Source organism: Notamacropus eugenii, chromosome 1, assembly GCF_028372415.1.
Source record: "Notamacropus eugenii isolate mMacEug1 chromosome 1, mMacEug1.pri_v2, whole genome shotgun sequence".
Taxonomy (NCBI): Eukaryota; Metazoa; Chordata; class Mammalia; order Diprotodontia; family Macropodidae; genus Notamacropus; species Notamacropus eugenii.
In genome coordinates this window covers 77,943,109-77,967,012 of record NC_092872.1, presented here as the reverse complement: position 1 = coordinate 77,967,012, position 23,904 = coordinate 77,943,109, and the positions used below count along the sequence as shown (strand labels likewise).

Sequence of the window (23,904 nt, the reverse complement as noted above, 5' to 3'; positions counted from 1 at the left end):
ACTTTAGCATTTTCAACCTGATAATCAGAAAAATGAAAACTAAAACAACTTCAAGTTTTGTAACTTTTAAATATCTTTGGACTGGACCCAAATAATACTCAGAAATGAGTCAATTAACTTGGAATGAGTTATCTAGAGGAGTGTTCCAAAGATTCATGCTTGGCCCAATTTTTTTTTATCAATTTCATCAATGATTTAGGTAACGATATTAAATCTACATATGACACAAAGTTAGGAACAATATGACACTGTATGACAGGATCCAAAAAATGTCAAAAGGCAAGAATGTTGGGTTGAATAGAATAAGACAAAAGGTAATAGAGACCAATATGAAGTCTTACTCTTAGATTCAAAAATCAGTTTCAGAAATATAAGAAGAGGGGGAGAAGGTGTGATTAGATAGTAATTCTAATAAAAAAAGATCTGTTTTTTATTTGTTTTACAGTGAACTATGAGGTTAATATGATTTGTAAAGGGATTTATGATTTTCATATTAATTGATATGATATGTGTAATGATTATACTAACTTCTGGATATTTTAGAACTCCCATTTTCTCAGGAGATTCTGGCTTGGGAGTCAGAGAATCACAATGCAGCTAAAGGTGATCAGTCAGCTCTGACAGATTCTACATTCCTATGCTTGTGTATGTTAAGTGAATTGAATCAAAGATTGTAAAACCTGTTCCTGTCACAGAACTCTGGTTCTGAACCCCATCAAGTGATCAGGACCCCCAAGATTTGAGACAATCAACTTAAGAACTGTTCCCACAGGACTCAAGAACACCTGTATTCTCCTGTACTCCTGCGTTTGCCATGGGAAACCACTCAAGACCTAGAAATGATTGTGTTGTAATTCACCTTCCCTCCTCCCCTTCACACTTGTGATTTATGTATATAAACTTTGCCTTTATTCCAGCATGAGGAGCTCACCTCAGGGGAACTTCAGGTTTGCAAACCACATTCCTCACTCTAAAATTAATTAATTAAACCATTACTTGATTCTTGACACACCCATATCTGACCTGCTCTGTTTCTCCTCCAATCATTCCTAGGTTAGAGACAGGTCCAGTCTGGAGAGCATTTAAAATTCTGTTAACAGTGCCAATGGTGTGATAGAGCAATTGAGAAACCTAATGAAATTGAAGTTACCTAGCATTCAGGATGAGGGAGGTAATAATGTCATTGTATTAAGCTATAGAATATTGTGTTTAGTTCCAAGTACTGTATTTTAAGGACATGAATAAGGTGGATGTTGGATCTTTATCTGGAGAAGGGTGACCGTGTAGGTAAGACCTTTGAATTCCCGTCATATGAGGACTGATCTAAAGAGCTGGAGATGTTTAGTCTGAAGAAGCCTTAAAGGGAACAAAATAGATTTCTTCAGATATTTGAAGGTCTGTCATGTAGAAGGGAGATTAGGCTTATTTCTGCTGACCTCAGGGTAAGTAATGGGTGGAAGGTACTAAGAGGTGAATTTAGGTTTAATATGAGGGAAATCTTCCTAATAATTTTGCAAATGGAGTGGGCTTCCTTAAGAGACGGTGTTCCCTCTCACTAAAGATTTTCAAGCAAATGCTATTTGACCATGTATTGGGATCCTTATGAAGAATTAGGTTGGACAGAATGCTCTCTGAGTCTGTGATTTTATATAATGTGGAGGTGGAAGATAGGGCATAACAATGTCCTGCCAAAGTCAAAGATAACACTCAGGTTTAGCACTTGAGAGGAGTGGAAGAATAGTGGTGTCATTGAGAGAAATAAGGAAAAAAAAATAGCCTGTTTTGGGGAAATGTGATGAGGTCATTTGTGGCCCTACTGAATCTGAATTGTCATTGTAACATCCAGGTGGAGATAGCTAATAGACAATTGGAAATATCTACCTGGATCTTTAGGGAGAGGTTGGAGTTGAAGATGCAGATCTGAGAATCACAGTCAATGGATTAGTTTTCCACATGTGATTCTACACCCCCCTCCTCCCATAATTGTGCAAAAAGGAGATTGTGGACTTTTGTCTCAGTGCATTACAGTGTTTTAATCTATGCAGGTAAAAGAAGTGGAGAGTTGAGACAATATCTGAGTAATTCAGACTCAGACCAGCTGTTGAGAGAAAACTGTTTTAGTTTGGTGGGAATCAGAAATTGTAGAATGTCTGCATTTGGGTTGGGTTCCTTGGGTTTCTCTGTCTCTGTCTTGGTTCTCTGTCCATCTTCATTCCGGGGACAGCAGAAATGATTCCCAGCTTTGCGGCAATATAGCTGCAGTGATCATGACCAAGGAGGGGGGTATATGAATGTGTGTTTGTCTTTCTCTGTGTCCTAGTGTGTACCTGTGTATGAAGAATGTGTTTGTGTTGGTGTGTAAGAATCTGTGTTGTAGTGTAGGAATGTGTGAGTGTGTTCGTTTGAGTGAAGCATGGGGAAACGTTCTTGGCTTTAGGGAAAACGTATATAAGCTATTTTACACACACGATGATACCCACACATTATGTTATATATAGTGCCACACAGCATTATAGTCGAACTCTCAATGGGAACGTAGTGCCATTCTGTCAGTGTTATCTATGTTTATAGTGTCACCTCTCTCAAACAGAATGTTTCAGTATCCACCTACCCCAACCCCCACCCCCCCAACACATACACACACTCACTATCTCAAATCACCCCACCAACACCACATACACATCTCTCCCGGTCTCTGCAGAGCGAATGACTGCCCTAGGGATCTGGTGTCTGCGGACACTTGTTGCCAGAAAAGAGAGGAGGAAAAGCTAGGGCAGGAAGAAGCCAGATATCGAAGGAGAGAGAGAGGGAGAGAGAGAGACAGAGTGAACAAGCGAGAGAGCGCGACAGCCGGCATAGCATCTGCTCCGCCCCACCTGCCCCAAGGGAAGCCCGGACGCCTGGGTCCCGGGACAGCGCCACCCGCTCGCCCCTCCCTGCCGCTGTAGTTCCTCCGACCGGTCGCCGGTGGCCAGAGAACAGAGAGAAAGAAGGAGAAGAAGAAGGGATAGGGACTAAGGTTAGAAGGAGGGAGAGAGCCTGACAGAGGGACAAGGGCAGGAGGAGGTAACAAGAGAGGAGTGGGGACAGAGAACTGGAACCAGAGTCTGCATCCAGTAGCCTGGAGCCAGGAGCTGGGAGCAGCGGGAGCCAGAGTGGGGCGCGGGGCGGCCAAAGCATGGTGGAGAACCTGGGGACAGCCGCCCGCAACGCGCTGGTGAGTCTGGGATTTTGGAAGATCAAGGTCCTGGGTCAGGAGGAGCAATCCAAGGTGCTCAAAGTCTGGGATGGGGGATAGAAGGACAGGGGGAACCAGCGTCCAAAGTGTGCAATGTGACCAGTATCAGAGGTGGTGACCCATAGTGGGAAAAGATCCGTGTCCAGAGAGACTAGAGTTTGGGATGCGTGAGTGTTCAATTTCCTGGATGACCAGTTATTAACGTCCAGGGAATCCCCATCTCCACCACCTCTCAGCTTCCCCCCAAAGCCTCCTGCCCTCAGTCCTTTTTCACTTTCTCTTTAAGACTGGATTATTCCAGTGGTTTCTGTTCTTCTCCTTCTTTTCAGTCTCTTTCTCTTAGCTCTGTCTCTATCCCTTACCCATCTCTTATTTCTGTCTCTGTCTCTTTCTCTTTCCCAAATCTCGGTCTCTTTCTATTCCTGTCTCTGTCTCTGCCCTCTGATCTCCTCAGTTTCATAGCCTCTTGGTGACTCTCCCAATGTTTCTATCTCTATTTCTGTCTCTCTCCACCTTCTTTTGTCCTTGTTATTCTCCCCTTTCCCATTGTCCCCTCAGAACCTTGAGAATTGGGGTGCTAGGGGAAGGAATGGGTTGGGGTATGTACATGTGTGTATTAGACTTCAAACTGAGAATGATTCTCTGACAGCTCCACAAAAGAGGGTCTGGGGTTGACAGGGAGGACTTGATGGTGTGGGGGGCTATCAGGTGCTCCAGAATAGTTGAGGGTCAGGAAAATTGACAGAGTTGGGGAGGGAGCTGAATTGGAAGGATCTTTGGAAGAGGGGGATGTCTGGCCTGGGATGGGGTGTCATGGAGAGGGCCTATTGGTTTTCCCAATCTCACAACACTCCCTCCTCTGTGCTCCTGCAGGCAGCCCTCTCCCCGATGCCGCGCCCTATGCCTGGAGCCCCCCCTGGGGGTGGGCTGCGGCTAGAAGCTGTGATGGAGACCCTACAAAGGCAGCAGGCAGCCCGATTAGCTCAAGGTGGGATTCCACCCCCACCTCCTCTTTCACTCCCCCCATCCCTGCCTCCTCAACGATCCCATTCGGTGGGTGCCAGGGCCCAGCAGTCTCCTGAAGAGGGGACTCTGGGGGATATTGAAGAGGGTGAAAATGAAGAGGAGGAAGAGGAGGAGGAAGAAGAGGAAGAGGAGGCTAGGCCTCAGGGGCAACCTCCCCAGCACAGCCCAGGATCAGGCCTACCTGTGTCCCCCCCCACCCAGCCTCCTGGTCCCCAGCACCATGAGTGGACTTATGAGGAACAGTTTAAACAGGTAGGAGATCCCTATAGATAAGATATAGAACCCAGAAGTCTGGGTGCACCCTTCCCTACCCCCATCTCCAATCTATTCTAGTGCTTTCTAGTACTGGGAGGGGTAGGTGGAATATGAGTTAGAGAACTTGACCTTCACCTCCCATCTAGCACACCTGACCTCTTCCTAGGCCCTGTTATCCAATCCTCTCTCCCTTCTTCTGAAAGCTGATGCCCCAGGAAGGGGTTGCCACTGGGGCCCTATCCCTTCATTCCACACACCCCACCCCCTGGACCTCTGCAGAGGAGAAATAAAGACAGAGTTAGAGAAGAGAAAACAGAGTAAGAAAGAGATTCAGAGGCAAGAGAAATGCAGAGGTGGAATAGCTGAAAAGGGGTCCAAGGATCCTGAGAGAAATCTCTTGTGGCGACGGGGGGAAGGTCCAGTGTGCTGCAGAGGATGCCAGATGGGGGGGGGGGGGGGGAGCTCTCCTTGTCCACTCTCCATCCTGTCCTCCTCCCAGCCTAGACTCTGAGCACTCCCCTCCTCCATAGGTCACGTCCCATTACCCCCTTACCTGACAGTGAGGGATGGGGGTTGGGGGATTGGGAATGGGGATGAGGTGGGTCTAAGATTCCTCTGGCTTGTGGAAGTGGGAAGAAACAGGAGGTGGATTGTTCATGCCTCCGCGTCTCAGTGGTTATACTTTCCCCTCCTGCAATCTCTTTTACTCTCCTCCCTCCCCCTAAAGCCTCAATATCTTGTTTACGGCATGTGAAGGTTATTCTGGATTTGTAATTGTATTGCTGTGGATGGGAGATAGTATCCATGGTGTGAATGACAGTTTGGGAGGGGGTTCAAAATGATTCACTAGGAAGGGCTACTGTGGGAGTTACTAGTGCTGTTTATTCCAATTATTATTCAGGAATTATTCTTTGAGTAAGAAAATAAGGTCTAAATCTGATGTTGCTCAGGGGTTATTATTTCTATTTATCACACAGGGGCTTTTTCCCCCCCTTAATGTCACAAGGATCACTTCTAGTCCCCTTTACTGCTCTTCTTCACCAGGCCTAAGTGTTGCAGAGCTAGGGAATCACACCCTTGATAACCAATGACATGGCAAAAAAAGCTCTGAGCCACCCAATCAGAGACCCACATGGTGGGGTGGGGTGGGAAGAGGTGAGGGCAGTTTATCTGACTGGCTGGAGTGGACAAGAGGATTGGCTCCTTAACCAGACACCAAGAGGAGATCAGGGTGGGAGGTAGAGATAATGTATAACAAGGACTGAGACCCAGGCTCCGACCTTATCAGATAACTCAAGTGCTCCTCTGTCGGGGAAGTAACCTCTCCTTTAGGATATTTTCCCTCTGGCTGACCACAACTCTGTCCACTCCTGATTCCTTTCAGGCCACTAGTGGTTGTGTGGGAACTCAAACTCCCCAGGGCAGAACTATAACCCCATGGCCCCAACCTGGCTCAAATTAGGACCTCCTTGAATGCGGCAGGTTTCACCCATCCATTTCAAATGCACTACACCATCCCAGAGACTCTCATCCTCATACCAGTTCTAAACATCATCCCTCTGGGCAGGAAGTTTCTGTTGATGGGACCTACGGAAATTGTTCTGCTTGGGGGAATGGGAGGGTAAGGGAGGGAAGGGGAGACTCGGTCGGGGTCTAGGGTGGTAAATACACCTTCTTCCCCGCCCCCCAGCTGTATGAGCTCGACGCAGACCCCAAGAGGAAAGAATTCCTGGATGACCTGTTCAGCTTCATGCAGAAGAGGGGTGAGGGGCGGTATGGGAAGAATGTAGAGGGGGGCGGGGTCTCGGGGCCCAAAATACTGTGGGTCAGAAACAAACCCCTACTTCCCCCGCAGGTGTCCCAGACCCAGACCCTTATAGGCTAGTCCCCATCCTCAAGAGAGTGGCTTAGAACTAGAGAAGGAGTTGTGAGGTTCGGACACTCTGGACAGATCAGGGCTGGGAGAGGGAGGGGGATGGGGACACCTCAATAACATCTTTAACCTCTGACCTACCACGATTAATTAGCCCCTCCCTTTCTCCCTGGGGAATTAATTAGCAACGGAGATGCTGGCAGGTTAATGAGTCTTCAATCGATGACGCTCACCCTGGGGAGGGGTCACTGGGGGTGGGAGGGCGCTTACTGGACCACAGTCTTGAGCTGGGGTCTTAGGACTCCTGGATCCTTTGCTGGGGGTTTTTCGGATCCAATTCCCTCATTGCCAAGAGAAGAGGTTCCTCCCTCCCACCCCAGGGCAAACTTTGGATGTGGGCTGACGCTGCAGACCTTTCCTGAAGTTAGACAACAGAAAGGACTTTCCAAGGGGTGAGGATGAGGCAGAGGGATTACGAAAATGAAGAAGGCTAGGGAATCATTTCTCTGGGGATTTCAAAGCTCTAGGGTAAAGAATTAAAAATTGGCGAGGGGAACCCAGCTTGCGGAGCACGTTGGGTGGCCTGTCCATCACTCCCCCGCTCCGCTCCCCAGATTCATGGGCCCAGAGTCTGAGTCATTATCTCCTTCTCCAAAGCTAATTAACTCCCTCCCCATCGTAGCCTGATAAGGCCACTAATTAACTTGCCTCTGCCCCCCTCCTTTTGTGCCGCTCTAGTGCTCCCAGAGAGACCTACGGGGTCCCTGCCCCATGGAGCCCTCCGCCCCTGCCTCTCCCCGAAACTTCTGACCCCCATAAGCAGGCTCCTTTTCTCTCAAGCTATTCTCTGGCTCCCCCAGGTTCCCCCCCCTCCCCGCCCCAGGGCCTTGGTTTCTAGATTTAAGCTCACTTTTACAGTTCCCCTACCCCAGACCCTCTCTTCCATAGTTAGCTAGACGTGGGAGGAGGGGAGAGAATGGGAAGATGCTCCTACCCACCCCCAACCAAGAGATGCTAAGGAAAATGGGGAGCTGGGAGGAGGGGAAGAGTCCCGAGGGGCCGATAATTTCCCCCCATTAATCAGGCCTGCGGCTAATTGTTCGGGCACAAAGGGTCTGGCGGTGAGAATGGGATCGGTAAAAATCAGCGCAAATTAACTGGGGCCCATCGCTCAGCTTCGACAGAACCCTTTGTCACGGACCAGGCGGGGGCGGGAGCGGTAGCGGGGGCCTCAGGACAGGAACCGAAAACCCCCAACCTCGGCAAGCTAGAAAAGAGACTGTCAAGAATCCTCCAGCCTCAGGACAGTTCCCCTCTCTTGCCCCAGTCCCTTAGAGATGCCCTGCGAGAGAGATGCCAGTGTTCTCTTCTCTCTCCCTAATCTCCGTCCCCACCTCCCATTACTGTCGGGTAGACCTTCCTGCTGTCTGGCCTGGGTCCGACCTGCTGCAGAAACCCTTGATGGTGGTCTTTGTGGGGTCTGCCCTAGTGTCTGTCACCTATCCCTTCCCCTTACCCAGCTATGACCGGCCCCATGCCATGCTGTCTCCTGTGTACCCCTCCTTACCTGTACTCCCACTGCCTTCCGACCCCCTAGAGACCTTCGTGTCCTATATTTCCCAGGGCGGCCATATCTTTCCTGCCTCCCCCAAAACTCCATGTCCTACAAGCCCCAAGTGACAAGACTCCCGTGCACCCACCCCTCCTCGCCTAGATGACCCTCTTGTTCTCTGCTCCCTACTGTCCCAGTGTTGTCCTCCTTCTCCCTAGGCACCCCAGTGAACCGCATCCCGATCATGGCAAAGCAGGTGCTGGATCTCTATGTGCTGTACCGACTGGTGACGGAGAAGGGGGGGCTGGTGGAGGTCATCAACCGGAAGGTGTGGAGGGAGGTGACTCGGGGCCTGAGCCTGCCCACGTCCATCACCTCGGCAGCTTTCACCTTGCGCACCCAGTGAGCTAGGGGCGGGGCGGTGAGGGGGTATGCCCAGGAAGAAGGGAATGGGGTCTGGATGTAGTGGAATTAGGTTTGGGGAACATCGGGGGAGGGATCTCGGGGTACTCGAATTTGAGGGGGTCTAGGTTCAGGGGAAAACTAAAGGAAGCTCAGATTTGAGGCATCCCAGGGGATGCAACCCACCCCTGCCCTACAGGTACATGAAGTATCTCTACCCCTACGAGTGTGAGACTCGGGCTCTCAGCTCTCCGGGGGAGCTGCAGGCCGCCATCGACAGTAACAGGCGAGAGGGCCGGCGCCAGACTTACGGGACTGCTCCTCTCTTCAACTTCCCGGTGGCGGGGCCGGCTCCTCCTCGGGGACCCCCAGCTACAACTTCAGCCGCACCAGGTCTGCCAGCCCTCGCCTGCGCCCAACTTGGCCACAGCCACGGGTCTCGCCACGCCCCCATTAAGAAAGGTATGAGCAGAGGTGACTGGGACCGGGAAGGGGAGATGAGAAGGGACAGGTGAAGGGGCAGAGAGGGACCTGGAAAAGTTTGAAGCTAGAGGGTGGGAGTGGGGAAATGAATCCTGAAGTGGGCGCTTGGCAGGAGGTAAGACTGTAGGGGAGTTGACCCTCCTTTGGATGGTGTAGGATCTTGATGTGCATGTGATTTGTGTCTCCTTTGCATGTTAATTTGTTTAACATTAAAAATAAGTTAAAATTCTGTACCTCTCCACACACCGTCATTGGCTCATGCTGGGCTCTAACTTGTTCAAGGCAGACTGGCTCAGAAAAGCAGAGAACTGGCTTGAGAATGAGGACAGCTCCCTGGGCCTCAGTTGTCTCCCTTTTAAAAGAGAGAGTTAGATTGGATGATTTCCAAGGCATCTTCTAGCTCTGGAGCTGAATTCCCTTACCCCAGACATCTACTCATCCCTTCCCTAACCCCCTATCCTTCAAATTAAACAAGGTTTAAAAGAGATGGAGTAAAGGGAATTATCCAGAAGGGCAAGGGAAGAAATGGGACCTAAAAGTTTAGGTTTAGAGGATCACAGACATACAGGTAGTCAAAAGCTTTAGTGGTCATCTAATCTAGCCCCCTCATTTTTAAGCTTTAAATTTTTTATTGATTATATTGTTATGTCCTTCACCTTTTCTCTCTCCCCTCCACCAACCAAAGAATCATAACAAACCAAGAAGAAAAAGTGTCTTGGCAAAACTGACCAACGTATGAACAGTTTGGCAGTGTTTACCAGGTTCCACCTCCTGCAAAAAAGGGAGAGATGCACATTCACAAACCTTTCTCAGGACTAAGATTGGTCATTATAATTTAATAGCATTCAGTTTCATTTGATTTTTGTTTCTGTTGCTTTTTCCATTTACATTAGTTGAGGTTATGCTTTCTTTCATTCACTTATTTCAACTTCACTTTGCATTAGATGATGCATCTTTCTATGCTTCTCTATAGTTTATAGTAATAATTTATTATAAAATAGTAGTATTCCATTATACTTCTGCACTCTAATTTGTTCAGTCATTTCATAGTTGATAGGCATCTACATTGTTTTGAGTTCTTTGTTAGTATAAAAAAGGTGGCTATAATTCGTGTGGGGGGGGCTTATCTTTGACCTCCTTTTTATCAAAGGGTATGGCTAACCCTCTTCTGTTTAAAGATTCAATTCAATTCAATTAGCATTTATTAATACCTACCATGTGCTAGGCACCGTTCTTGGTGTAGAGGTGGTTGCTGCCCTCTGGATACTTATATTCTGAGGGCTGGAAGAAAAGAGAAAAATAGATGACATTAAAATAATGCTTTAAAATTTATCAATTTATACTATATATGCATAATTACATATATAAGCTTTGAGAAATTAAAACTGCACTGAGACTTTTGGAACACCATATTTTATACACACACGTTATCTCATTTAATTTTTTTCAATACTCCTGTAATGTTGGTACTACAGTTATTATGATTCCCACTTTACAAATTAGGAAACTGACACTCTAAGAAGTTAAATTGTATATTCATGGTCACACTGAAACCCAGAGAGGAAAAGTTACTTCACTAAGCAGATAGCAAAGTTCTCTAATTCCACATCTGGTCAGTACCATTTTCAGAGGTCTGAGCCTTGATATCAATGCTCCTTTTTGCCTATTCAGAGGAGAGCTCAGGGCCTGCGCCAGCAGTGACTGCACCACGAATTTCACTACCAGTGGCTCTGGGTCCCATGAGAGAAAAGATAGGGCCAGAGGAACCCCCTGAGAAGAAGGCTGTGCTGATGGGACCTGTGGACCCTCCTCGTCCAACCTTGCCTCCCAATCTCCTTCCTAGAAGCAAGACTTCTGTCCGAGGTAAGGGTGCCATGGTGAGGTCTGAGAGCTCTAAGGCATATGTGATCAATGGTGGGGGCAGCCAGTGCTATAGGAGGACAGAGTGGAGTATTAGGCTTGATTAGGGATTTGAAAAGATAATTAAGGGGATAATGAGATCACATTTCCTTGGGTTACAGGGTATATAGGAAGAGGTTTTAGATGAATGAATGGAATAAAGTGAGGTAGGACCAGTGAGAGGTTTAGGAATATCTTCTCAGTATGGAGTTAACCTATGGCTCATTTCTGTATCCAGTATCCTATATCCTCCCATCCTCAACTAACTGATCTTCCCTCCTTTCTTCTCGGGACAGAAGAGCCACTGGAGGTGCCCCTCAACATGGCAGGCAATGGCATCAGCAGCATCAACATGGCCCTGGAAATCAATGGCATTGTCTATACTGGTACAGAGGCTAGAATGTAGCTATACTGGCATGGGGTTTAGGAATATCTAATGCAGAAGTCAGGAAGCCTCACTGTTATGGGAATTGGAGTGTCTACAAATGAAATGGAAATTCGATAGCATTTACATTGGTAAAGGAGTCATGGATCTATAGTGTTATAAGGCATCAACACTGGCAGACATTTGACAAAATCTCTCATGATGTCCTTTTGGATGAGACAGGGAGATATGGACTGGGAGATAGCAGAATTTGCTAGTTTAAAGATCAGATCCAAAGGGTATTGATTAATGGATCCATGCAAACCTAGAGGGAGGTCTCTGTCTTTAGTCCTGTTCTGTTCCACATTTTTACCCATAACTTGGATGAAGACATAGAACAGCATGCCTGTGAAATCTGAGCATCACATGGAGAGATATGCAGTACATTGGTGGTCAGATTTTGATGAAAAATAATCAGAACAGGTCAAATCTAAAAATATTACATTTAATAGGGATACATGTAAAATCATGCAATTATTTTTTTCAATCAAATGCACAAGTACAGGAAGGGACACATTCATGACAGCTGGCTACATAGCAGTTCCTATGATAAAACTAGTAAGAGTTAGTTGAATCCAAATTTCTACTGCAAATCATCAGTGTATTGTGACAGCCATAAAAGCTAATGTCATCTTGGTCTGAGTTACCATATGTAGTGGCCAGCATCATAGTGACCAGTGATAATCTAGCTCTCCAGTGTCTTGGTTAGGCCATCTCTGAAGAAATGTGTTCAGTTCTAGGTGCCATATTTTAATAAGACATTGATGACCTGATGGGACATCCAGAGGAAGGTAGCCAGAATGGTGAGGTTTGGGACCATAGCCTATGAACAAGGAATTCTGCTCTAATCTTGGTCCAGACCACCAGAGTATCTTCTGAATGGAAGCAGGAGGGGAAATAGGATAAGAGAAGAGTGCTGGTTATTCCCAGGTTTTGGAGGCAGAGGGAAACTAAGATTCTATGACTCTATGGTATGGGCAAGGTCCACACTGGCATGAATTTTAAGGGATCTACATTTGTACAGGGCATCTACACTGGTATGAAGGATCAAGGGGGTACCTATTCTGATAAAAGTGATACTTCCACTGCTATGGATGGCCAGAAGGCATCTACATTATTTGGGGAGACAGAGGGGAATTTGGGGGTCTACATGGCTTAGGACATCAAGGAATTCATCTACTCCTGAAAGGCAGAGTATTTTTACACTAGTATTGGATGTCTGGGGAGGCATGAACCTATGGTTCTAGGCATCATGGGATTATTTATATTGATATGAACAGTCAGGAGGCATCTATACTTGAATAGAGGTCAGATTGCTTAACACTGGCACCAGGAGCTAAAGGGGTAGACTATATTGTCTTTATGTTTCTTAGTCTTCTATCAAAAATGAGGGATGAGGAGTCTGTACCAGGGGACAGAAGAAATCTAGTCCTCCAGGAAAGGGGGAAGGTGAAGAGAGAGAGAGTACTCTTACTCATTGTACTTTCTTCTCTCTGTGTCCACAAACTTAGGAGTCCTCTTTGCCCGGCGACCACCTACATTGGGTTCATCTGCCAACAACAGCAGGAATTCTCAGGGTCCAACAAGTCCTGGACCCCATACCCCTCCAGGTCCCCTCTCCAGAACCTCATCTTGAAGAGACTTCATGCTTAAAAACCTGGGGCCCCAGCTACATCCTGGTCATTGAAGGGAGAGGAAACCCCTTTCATTGTGTCTGCCAGTCCCCTCCCCAACCTGATACCCCCAGGTATGGGGAAAAGAAAAAAGTTCATTCCCCCCCCCCACCCCACTGAGTTCCTTCTCTATTCCCTATACCAAATCACACTCCAACTCCCATCATGGACTTTAAAGTGAAACATTTTGCTGCGATATAATGTCTACCTCATTGTAATGGGGGTAATACTCCTGACCCCCATTCCACTTGCAGCTATGTAGCCAAAGAACCTTCTCCCCACCTTGTATCATATATACCAAAGAACCCAGCTGCCCTCTTCGAGCTTGGTCTTAGACCCTGTATCAGTTCCAGTCCTCTCTTTGTCATTCCCTCCCATCCCTGGTCAGCAATCCCTCCCACCCACCCATTTATGTTCTCCTATTCCATCTGAGCTCCTTGTCAGGCTCTGGACAGTTTTTTTTGGAGGGTCAGAACCAAGGGGGACTCAGAGAAGAGGAATCCATTTCTGGCACAGCATGACCAGACAATAAACTTGCTGCCCTTGCTGCTCTAAGCATGAATTGTACTCTCATTATTTCTGGTCCTTGAAATGAGCTTTGCATCAGAAATCCAACTCACATCCAGAGACAGACATAGGGATGTGGAGATGGATGCATAGAAACTGAGCCAGAGACTCAGACTGTACCTAAGAAACAGCTTAAGATGGATGAGACTGCTGTGGTGAGAGGTGGGTAGGGAGGGGGAATGAGGGATTCTGCTCTAACCTTGGTCCAGACCACCAGAGTATCTTCTGGATGGAAGCAGGAGGGGAAATAGGATAAGAGAAGAGTGCAGGTTATTCCCAGGCTTTGGAGGCAGAGGGAAAGAAGATGGGAGGGAGTGTGTTTGGAGAGCAGTGGAAAAGAAAGGCAAAGAAGTAAAGATTAGGGGCTAGAGGAGAGGGGGAAAGAGAGCAGAAATCAGAAAGATCTGAATCAAGGCCAGACAGAATGAGGAGCTGATACATAGACGCCTCGATGATATAGAGATCGATGGATTAGAGGATCAATGGATCTATGGATTACCAATAAGGAAAGGGCCAATAGGATGGACTTAGCGACCTAGCACCTGCAACTTGGGCACCTTTAACTACTCCTGAGGTTTCCTTTGTAGTAATCTCTCTAATCTTAAAATCTTCCTGTTCCAAGGGCTCCACAGTTCTGGTCCCAGAACTAGCAGGGAAATTGAGGTGTTAGTGCCCTCCCAGAACTTCTGGCCTTTGGGGTTCCCCAACTCAGCCACCTTGGGTTCTACATGTGTTTCTTTCAGGGGACCCCAAGTATATGCATCCTTCTCACCCTTCAGGCTTCTGCATCACCCCTCCTTCCTCCTACCTCACTAGATCTCCCTCCCTCCATTATCCTAACAGGTGTTCAGGTTCCTCCCTCCCTCCCTTCTCCCTCTAAGGCACTTAGACCCAGTGTTTGTGGTGGGAGTTAGGACAAAATTTGGGTTGGGATTGTGTTTGTTCCCAAGAGAGGCTGGGTTACCTGGACAAGCTTTATCTTTCGCTCCTCCCCCTCCCCAATCTCAACCCACAGTCCATGAAAACCCTAGATATGCTTATTTTATGGGGGGGGCAATTAAACTTCTTTCACTCCCTTTAGGAGACCAGTTTCCCTCACTCCCTCAATTTTGGCATCTCCCTAAACCAGCACACCTTCCAAAGTCCTTCCTGCAGTCTTATTGCCATTCTTCACCATAAAGATTGGGGACTTGAGGGTTCCATTTGGAACCATTTCCTCAGGTTCTCAGTGAATCCTCTCCTGCTTCTAGGTGCATGCCACAACTCAGACTGGCTGCTCCATCCTGATTTTGGCTCCTGAATATGTTAAATTGTCCTTCAGCCTGGCCCCCACCAGCTTCAACTTTGAACTGTCTCCAAAAGCAAAGGAACAAAGCGCTGCATTCCCACATTGAAGCTTCCACTAGGCCATCAACTTTGCTTGCAAAAGCTCTCCCACACAGCCCACTTCTCAAGCCACCAGCCCTTTCATCCATATTCTAGACCTTCTCTCAGTAACTCCCAACATAGTACTCCAAAACATAGGATACTCTCAACAAACAGCTGTCAGAACAGATACCTTGGGTGTAGGAGAGGTCAGGAAGGGCTTTCATCTCCACTGAGAAACTGAGGCTGTGGCAGAAGCAGAAGGGATTAGACATAAGGAAAAGCTTCCAGTAGTGAGTAAATTGTTTTATTTTTGTTCTAGAGTTTTGATTTCAAAGGTACACAGAACTCCAGGTAGGAAAAATCTCTCACCATGCAAATCATCAGTTCCTCTGTAACTTGATTCCCTGCGGGCACTGAGAGACTTAGATGACTGTTCAGAGTCCAGTATGTATTAGAGGTAAAACTTGAACCCAGGACGTCCTGACCTTCAGCCCAGCTATCCTCTATACCCCGTTGCATCTCAGGAATTTTGGACTCATTCATTGTTAGAGCTGAGAAAGATTTTAAAGATCCAAGTCCTTAATTTTACAAATTAAAAAACAGACACTGAGAAGTAAAGTGACCACCATCATCACACATTTAGGCAATGACACATCTAGGACAATCGTCCCCTCTGCTATCTTTCCTCCTCCCCTCCTCCTTCCAGTTAGGGTCCCTCAGTCCAGCGTGCCTGTTTGCAGAGAGAGGCTTTCTGTTGTCCCCCTCCGCCCTGTGTAGGAACGCAGGAGCATCTGGGCCGCCGGGACTTCCCACAGCAGCGGTATCTACAGTGCAAAACAGCATCGATCCCTTTAACCTCCCTTCCTCCACTCCCCCCAGCTGAGCCAGCCGCAAAACCGCAGCTCTGGCCACAAGCCAATTCTCATTAAGTCAAGGCAGGCGGCGTGAGGGCGGCAGCCCATCTCCGTCCCAGCCAGCTAATCCTGGCTCAGAGGCTCCTCAATTCTCTCCCTCCATTACTTCCCTCTTCACTTTTCTTCCCTCCCCACCCTTCCACTCTTTATCTTTCCCCTCTTGTTCTCTCTCACCTAGATGCGACTGCAGACTCATTTCCCACAAAGTATCCTCACTAATAGTCTCCACACCTCCAATCCTCCTAAGTCAGGACTCTTCCCATAGCTCAGTTCTATAATTTTGTCCATTTCGTGGTTACTCTTTGTGTCTGACTTCTTCATCAGAAGAAGGCTCCCTGAAGGCAGTGTCTTCCTCATCAAATCTGCAGTTTCTCTAGGTTGGGAGGCGTTTACTCCTATATCTTTTCCTTATATTCTGGGAAGGAGGGGTTTTGAGGGGGAGCTCAAAGTGGGGAAAATAATTACAGAAAATTCCTTGGATGCCTCCCTTCATGAAGCCCTCTCTCTATCCCTGTAAGGCAGACATAGAGACGGGCTCTCATATATTATTGCCCATGGATGCTATTTTCTTTCCTTAAAGCTTAGCAGAGCTCAAACTTTCATTTTAAAATTTCTCAAGAGAGTTTTGAAATGACACTCAGGAGACAAGGATGTGAAGATAGAATATCTGGGGGATGCACAAAGGGATGGTAGGTTTTAGGGGCTGAGTTATGATGAAGGGCTATCTGACATCGCCGAACAGAAAATAGGAGGTTTTTGTGACTTTCTGAGAATATCCCCAAGACCTAGATTTCCCTGGGCTGGAATCTCCATCTGTAGGCTGCCTTTCACAGTTTTTGACAGTCCCCAGGGGAGGAGAAGAGATAGAAGAAAAAAGAAACTAGGTTATGGAGCTAAGGAAAACAAGGGGATGTATATTTGAGGAAAGGACAGTTGTACCCTCCCTTCTCATCTTCATGTAGATCCAGGCCTGGGGGTCAAGAAGATGGAGAGAAAAATAAGTATATAAGGAGGCAAGGTCATTGCCCTGAAGGAGATGATAAGTGGCGCTAGCATCAGCAGGACAGATCAGACTAGAACATCTAAGAGACCTTCCATTACATCTTTATCCTAAGCTCTATTCCCTCTGCAATGTTCCTGAGAAGCCTCTCCTTAAACATCTCTAATGATAAGGTGAGTTTATTATAAAAGCAACCCATTCCATTCTTGGAAAACTTGTAATTGTTAGGAATTTCATTATGTTGAATCACAATCTACCTCCTTTGCAACTTCTACCTATTATTTCACTATTTCATTATTTTTATTTATTACTACTACTACTATAATTACTACTACTATACTCCTAATACTAGTACTACATTATTCTACCCTCTGGGTACAAGCAGAATAAGTTTAATTCCTCTTCTAATTCTTCTTTCAATCTTTCACACATTTAAAGATTAGGATCACTTGCCCACTAAGTCTTCTCAAGGGTAAAGCCTTCTTTCAATCATTCTTTATATAACTTGGTTTTCAGTCTCTTTACCATCTGCTTGGGGTCAGGGCCCGAGCCCCCCAGGGTCCCCCAGACCAACAGGTCTCTGACCAGCAGAGCCTGTCAGTTTTGGTTGAGCAAACTGTGAGCAATGAATGAGGCAGAAGACAAGATGATAAGCAACTCCGTTTATTCAGCTGAGAGTCAGGGTTTATAAAGGCTGTAACCAAACCACATGCAGGCTGAGCTCATCCCATTACCTCACCATCTCATGACTCCCATGTCCTTACACCTGAAGTAAGTAACGAAGCTTATCTTGTTCCTGAAGCTAGTTCCTGGGTTCCCAGGCCCAATTGTAACTTTACTGTACAGAACCTCAGTATCTGCAGGAACATCAGGTTCCAGGGTCATGGAGAGCTTCTGCCAGGGTTTGAGTAAGCACAAGTCCCACAGGAACAGGCTTTGCCTCAGCTATAGCCTTGATCATGGGACTCACACCCCCCTTGGGCCCTCTACATCTCCCCTTTTTTTGTTTTTGTAGATCCGAGGTACCGTACAGGCAATCTCCAAACCACAGCCAGATTGTCAGCTAGCCAATCTACCTCCACTATATGAGGGGGAAAGCATCCCCGAACTTTCGTCTTTGTCTTTCCCTCCACCTTCAGAACCTGGCCAGGGTTAGAAGGTAGAAAGAGAGAGGAAAGTGCATTCCGATTTCTTGTCTTTCTCCCAACCTTTACAACCTGGCCAGGGTCAGAAGGTAGAAAGAGAGAGAATCGTGCCAACAAATTCCCAACGACTTCCAAAACTACAGCCCCCTATAAAACTACATAGAAACCACAGAATACATGACATGTTTTCCAAGTACTCTCTCCCATATTTTATGGCATCATCGTCTGCGGCCATCCCCTTAAAGGGCATAGCAGACCCTTCAACCTTCACTCTGCACAGGCCTCGTGTTTAGTTCGTGGGCACCCACTGCCCCAAACCTCAGGAAGAACACAAGGGTGGTGGTCCTGCCTCAGGCACCAGCAGTTCCAGGCACCATAGGTGTGGTCCTACGCTGGCACTGGAGAGTTCCAGGCCCCCTTAGTTCCCTGTCGTGTTGTTGGTACAGTGGGCTTCCCATGTAACATGGCGGACATCGGGCAAGGCATTGTTGAGAGCCTCGAAAAACAATGTAGATAGAAGGGGCAAAAGGCAACAGAGCAAGAAAACCAGCAACAATGGAAAAGAGTACCCTGTCTGCCCAAGAGATAGGGTTGAGCTCTGGGAAGAAATAAATAACTGGATTGCCCTAGCAGCCATCAAAGCAAGTTACTTCAATACATCTCCATGGTCATGATATAGCCATTCTTTCATAGCCCAGACGGTGTGTTTGGTGGACAAGAGTGAATTATGAACCACCAACAATATCCCTTTTAGCATTCCAGGCAATAGTGCACCTAATATAAACAATGTCAGTAAGCCAGTACCTAATGGGATTAGCCAAGTTTGTAACTGGTGCCAAGGATCAGTACGTTGGAAAAAGCCTAAGATATGTTGAGCAGTTTTTTGTGAATTCAGGTCTTCAGAGGAAGCACGATTGATATCCCCTGCCAATTGACTCAGTTGTTGAAATTCCAAAGTCATATTATCATGGACTGCACCTTGTAATCACGCTCTAATTTTGTCCCATGCTTCCTCAGTTGCATTGTATTGTTTTGCGGTAAGGCAAAAGGTATTGTATCGATAATCACAGTGCAACTTTGCTTGTAATTCTAGGTATTCAACCTCATTCCCCAAGACCTGTACTGCTTTCTGTATAGTACAAATGGCCTCATAAAATGCATGATCTATTTGCACTTATTTGTGAAAACCTATAGAGACATTGCACATAAGATCATGAGCATCTGCTTTGCGAATAGTATTTTGAGTATTAGCAACAGACATAGCAAGTGAGGCAGAACTAACAATCAATTCGATCAGTAGGCTTATCCCTAGCACAACACATGAAATACATCATTTGACTCTCATCAACCCTGTTATTTTTTGATCCAAAAGTGACAGAACACCATCAGCTGGAGTGCGATACCAACCTTGCGTTCTCACTACCGTGAGCGCATATTGTGGCCTAGTAACAATGTAAAGCCTCCCTTTGGCGAATTTGTCCATACATGCAGATACTAAACAATTTGGACATGTGAGATTGAAGATCCCTGTGAAATTATGATATAGAGTGTCGACTGTCTTGTATGGTCCCATGAAAAGGCATGAGATGATCCTAAACACACTCGTGCCATGAGACTTAAATCGGTTTTGAACATGCTAGACATGCTATCAGGCCTTACAAAACCCTGTACTGTTTGTCCACCAACAGCAGCAATTACCTTCTCAATTCCTGCAGTATAGGAATCCCTGCTGGTAACATATAGTGGGCTTGGATACCCTGCAAACTGATCTGGCAGAAAATATGAGAGATTGTGACAAGTAGTAAGACTCTCAGTGTGATTGTGTGAGGTCAACACAGTCTGTTGGCATTGATGTGACTGACAATTCACAAATGGCAGAAAACCGGAATAGGTGAGATACATGGAAACATTGGGATCATGTTCTGGGCAATACAGTCTGTACCGCAGACCCAGTCCTAGTCTTGTCTCCATGTCTGTTCCTTCAGTTACCCAAGTCCAAACATGAAAGAAGTGAGGATTCTTGCAATAATCCAAAGTCTCATGCCCTAGAGTGATATTGGCACACCACGTGGCCTTAGCATTTGTGGCAGTTGTAACCCATTCTGTGCCATCTCACCGCCCTCCCATCTTCTTCTGAAGACATAGCGGCAGTCCTGTGACCAGTCCAGTAAAGTTCATCCTTGGGGTTCCACTAGTGTTGAAAGCACCCCGACTTTCAAAACCTGCGTCCCCAGACATGTGTGTCAAGTTGCCCTGTAATATTGGTGTAGGTATCTTTTCACCCCATCTTATGACACTCACCCATGGAGGATTCCGGATGAATGCCCAATGGTGGGCGTTCCCGCTGTCTTCAGGGGTTGATGGCAATGGACGTCCATCGACCCCAAGAGCCATTATGAGAAGCGCAATCAACGCTCCCATTTTGTAGTAAGAGAGTCCCCAGGTGTTTCTCCAACTTCCTGTTCCACTTAGCTGCTCTTTGTCCCCTGCTGCTTCATCTCCAGCCCTGTGGTTTCCTCTCCACCGTTCCTCTCTCCTTCGTGCTGTACGACCCACAGTCTTGTCACCAGTACCCAAAGCTCCTCGTTTCCTGTAAAAATACAAACATAACCCTCGCCCCAAGTGGCTGTTAGTCCCGGTTTGTACCAGGATGGGTGGTGACCATTCCAATTTCTCCCTGTTGTCATGTTCTAGAGGTCTATCTGAGCTGACCATATATTCCATGGCAGGTGTAAGACCATGCTCATCGATCGTGTAAAGTGCTAGTCTCAATTGGTTATGTGCCTTGGAACTGGGTCCTGAAACTCTCCCTTTGTGTTCTCGGACATACAGCCACATGGTGCTGTTTGCACGTGCCACCACGGCTCCTCCGGTGGGGTTGTACAGGATCTCAGTCATGCGGCTGAGAGGATTATTTGGAAGGCCGAAGCAGTGTATGTAGGGCCAGTGTCTGGTGTGAATAGCCTTGGGACGCCATGAGCGGCAATGCAATGTAGCATATGGCTGCACACAGCCCAATCCACAACAGCATTGCCGTCTGCTAAGGGCCCTGGCAAAATGGAATATGATCTGACATGTAAAATGTGGAATGAAAACAGCTGTCCTCTGATGGCTGACTGCCCAATATCTAGCTGACCCAAGACACTGGCAGTCTCTAAGTCCGGTATGAGTCCAGCCACATCTCCACTATCAGTGAGAATAGTGATAGGCCCAGGTATGTCTAAGGCTGTCCAGGCTGCAAAGCAGCCACTCCTTTGGGTGGTGTTATGGTGTTCCTCTGCCCACGTCCAAGGTGTTATTGGAATGGGGTCAGAGCCTTAGTTTTGATCCCTTTCAGAAATGTCTGACTTAGGATGACTTGCCATTCTGGGGACTTCATATAGTATCTCTCTACTGGTTCTGTAGTGTATTCACAAGAAATAACATCTGGCTCTTTTCCTACCAAACTCCTCACTCTCTGTGGTGCTGTATGTATCACCTGTGCCACTAACTTGCAACAAGGAACACAGGATCCGTTCCGCACCCTCTTTAAGCGTACCCATGCTAATATCCCTTCCTCCTGATGTATGCATCCTGTAGGGAGTTCCATAGTAAAGAGGGTCATGTCATGGATCCGTCTCAAATCTGTCAGCATCCTAAAGCTTCCTGAGTCCTCCTTCATAACAAATATTGGGGAGTTCCAAGGGCTACAGGTGTTTGTCCCTCCTTCAGGTCCTGGGCTAGAGGGCTGCCTGCCATGGCATTTAAATATTGTTGTGGCAGGGGTCCTCGGCATTCTGAGGCCCAATGACCTGTTCTTCTACACTTTGGGCATGGTGTTTTAGGCCTAGCTCGTGGCTTGCTCCTACAGTCTTTCTTAAAATGACCTGTTTTTCCACAGCTATAACACTTCTGTCCTTGTCTCGTGCTGGCAGGTTCAGTTCTATACCGTCCCTGTATGTGTCCTTCCATGGGGGCTGCAAACAGTACCAAACCTACATCTGCACACCTTTGCATCATCTCTTCCACTCCTGTGGTTCTGGGCAATCCTCTCATACCCTTCCTGCAATCTGCATTGCATCCATTCCTCAATATGGCTTTGATAACTGCTATTGTGCCTTCCACCTCGCCCATCACTTTGGTGACCACGTTTTGCACCCTTGTGCAAAAAGCTGTAAAAGGCTCATCATTTCCTTGCCTTATGTCTATGTTAGTCAAGGAATGTGTTCTGTCCCCTTTAACAGGGATGTCTCCATAAGCACTTTCTCCCGCAGGCAGCCAAGCTTTGATATACTTCTAGAGGATGCATACTTTGTGTGGTAGCCACCTCCCTGGCCCATTGCGAGCCTCCTGTCCTGTATGCGTCACAACTTTCTCCTATGGGCCATGGGGGTTTCCACTGTGTGGGAGGACAGTATCTTGTCTGCTCCAGACTCTGTAGGTGTTGGAGCCTATGTTTTAGGGCCTGTATGTCTTCTAGAATTTGTTGCCATGCCACATGAGGCGGAAGAGGTGTTTCAGGTACCTCAGGGTGCACTGAGAACGCTTGCTGTGCCACAGACCACGGACGCGTTGCTTCCTGTTTAGGTGGCCGTGGAGCTGCAGCCATTCCCTTTTCTATTGTCTTGGGAAATTCCTTCACTGTCTGCCTTACTTGTTCACCACAGCCTCCTTCCTCCGCCTGAAAGGAGCATGTTACAATATTGTACAGACAGAAGGTGGATGGCAACAAAACTCCTGGTTTCTCTAAGGCAAAAGCTGCTAGCTGTTCTCCTACTATTTGCCAAGTATATGTAGACCCTGGAGATCCGTCCTTCACCCAGGGGCACACGTCCACAACCTGCTCTAAAAACTGTCTAATCACTTGTAACTGCAGTGTTATTCCCTGACTTTTAGCTTTCTTGTATACAAGACCTGTACAAGCCTTTTTATCTAAAGTTTCTGTTGCTGTTGTTGGCCCCATCCTTTTATCTAAAGTTTCTGTAGATATTGTTTGTTAGCCCCATGGTGCTAAGAACCCAGCTCCCTGCCTGTTTATGTCTAAGCAGGTTACTCACAGGTGTAGTTATATTCTCGTTGTCCCAGTCAGCTGAGTGCACGTCTGTCCCAACTCTGATGAGCTTCAGAGGTGCTGACTGAGGCATGCAGGTTGCGTCTTTCTTGTGCGACTCCAAGCTTACGCGTTTGACCCTGCACTGCCCACTCAGAGGGACCTCAGTTTCTCTTTCTGCCCCACGTTGGCTGCCAATTGCTTGGGGTCAGGGCCCGAGCCCCCCGGGGTCCCCCAGACCAACAGGTCTCTGACCAGCAGAGCCTGTCAGTTTTGGTTGAGCAAACTGTGAGCAATGAATGAGGCAGAAGACAAGATGATAAGCAACTCCGTTTATTCAGCTGAGAGTCAGGGTTTATAAAGGCTGTAACCAAACCACATGCAGGCTGAGCTCATCCCATTACCTCATCATCTCATGACTCCCATGTCCTTACACCTGAAGTAAGTAACGAAGCTTATCTTGTTCCTGAAGCTAGTTCCTGGGTTCCCAGGCCCAATTGTAACTTTACTGTACAGAACCTCAGTATCTGCAGGAACATCAGGTTCCAGGGTCATGGAGAGCTTCTGCCAGGGTTTGAGTAAGCACAAGTCCCACGGGAACAGGCTTTGCCTCAGCTGTAGCTTTGATCACGGGACTCGCACCCCCCTGGGCCTTCTACAACCATCCTGGTTACTATCATCCATATGAATAGCTTGTCTATAACTCTCAAAATGCATCACTCAAAACTGCACACTGATAATAATAACTAATATTTATACAGTGCCTATTATGTGCCAGGAGCTTTGTAAATATATCTCATTAGATCCTCACAACAATCCTGGGAGGTTGGTGCTATTATTATTCCCATTTAACAGATGAGGAAATTGAGGTAAACAGAGCTTAAGTGATTTACCCTGGGTCACATAGCTAGTAAGTGTCTGGGGCTGGATTTGAACTGGGTTTTAGAGTTCACCTAACCTAGCCAGTACTATATTGGAATCCACTGTACATGTTTGACAAGTGGTTATCCAGCCTCTGCTTGAAGCCATCTAGTAAAGAGAAACCAACTGTCTTCC

At 47.0% G+C, this 23,904-nt stretch overlaps 1 protein-coding gene across 1 annotated transcript; it reads left to right on the top strand.

Annotated features, from left to right (window-relative positions):
- The first annotated feature begins 2,556 nt into the window (after window positions 1-2,556).
- ARID3C (AT-rich interaction domain 3C) lies at window positions 2,557-13,218 on the top strand. Its single transcript, XM_072606527.1, has 8 exons — window positions 2,557-3,217; window positions 4,112-4,516; window positions 6,210-6,282; window positions 8,163-8,346; window positions 8,546-8,808; window positions 10,501-10,692; window positions 11,025-11,114; window positions 12,664-13,218. Exons 1-8 carry the CDS (start codon window positions 3,179-3,181, stop codon window positions 12,786-12,788), a joined length of 1,371 nt encoding a protein of 456 aa, XP_072462628.1. The 5' UTR covers window positions 2,557-3,178; the 3' UTR covers window positions 12,789-13,218.
- The last annotated feature ends 10,686 nt before the right edge of the window (window positions 13,219-23,904 follow it).

Coding starts and splice junctions, on each gene's coding strand:
- ARID3C (XM_072606527.1), top strand. CDS start 3,179: ATGGTGGAGAACCTGGGGACAGCCGCCCGCAACGCGCTG. Junction 10,693..11,024: donor AAGCAAGACTTCTGTCCGAG/GTAAGGGTGCCA, acceptor TTCTCGGGACAG/AAGAGCCACTGGAGGTGCCC. Junction 11,115..12,663: donor CAATGGCATTGTCTATACTG/GTACAGAGGCTA, acceptor CCACAAACTTAG/GAGTCCTCTTTGCCCGGCGA.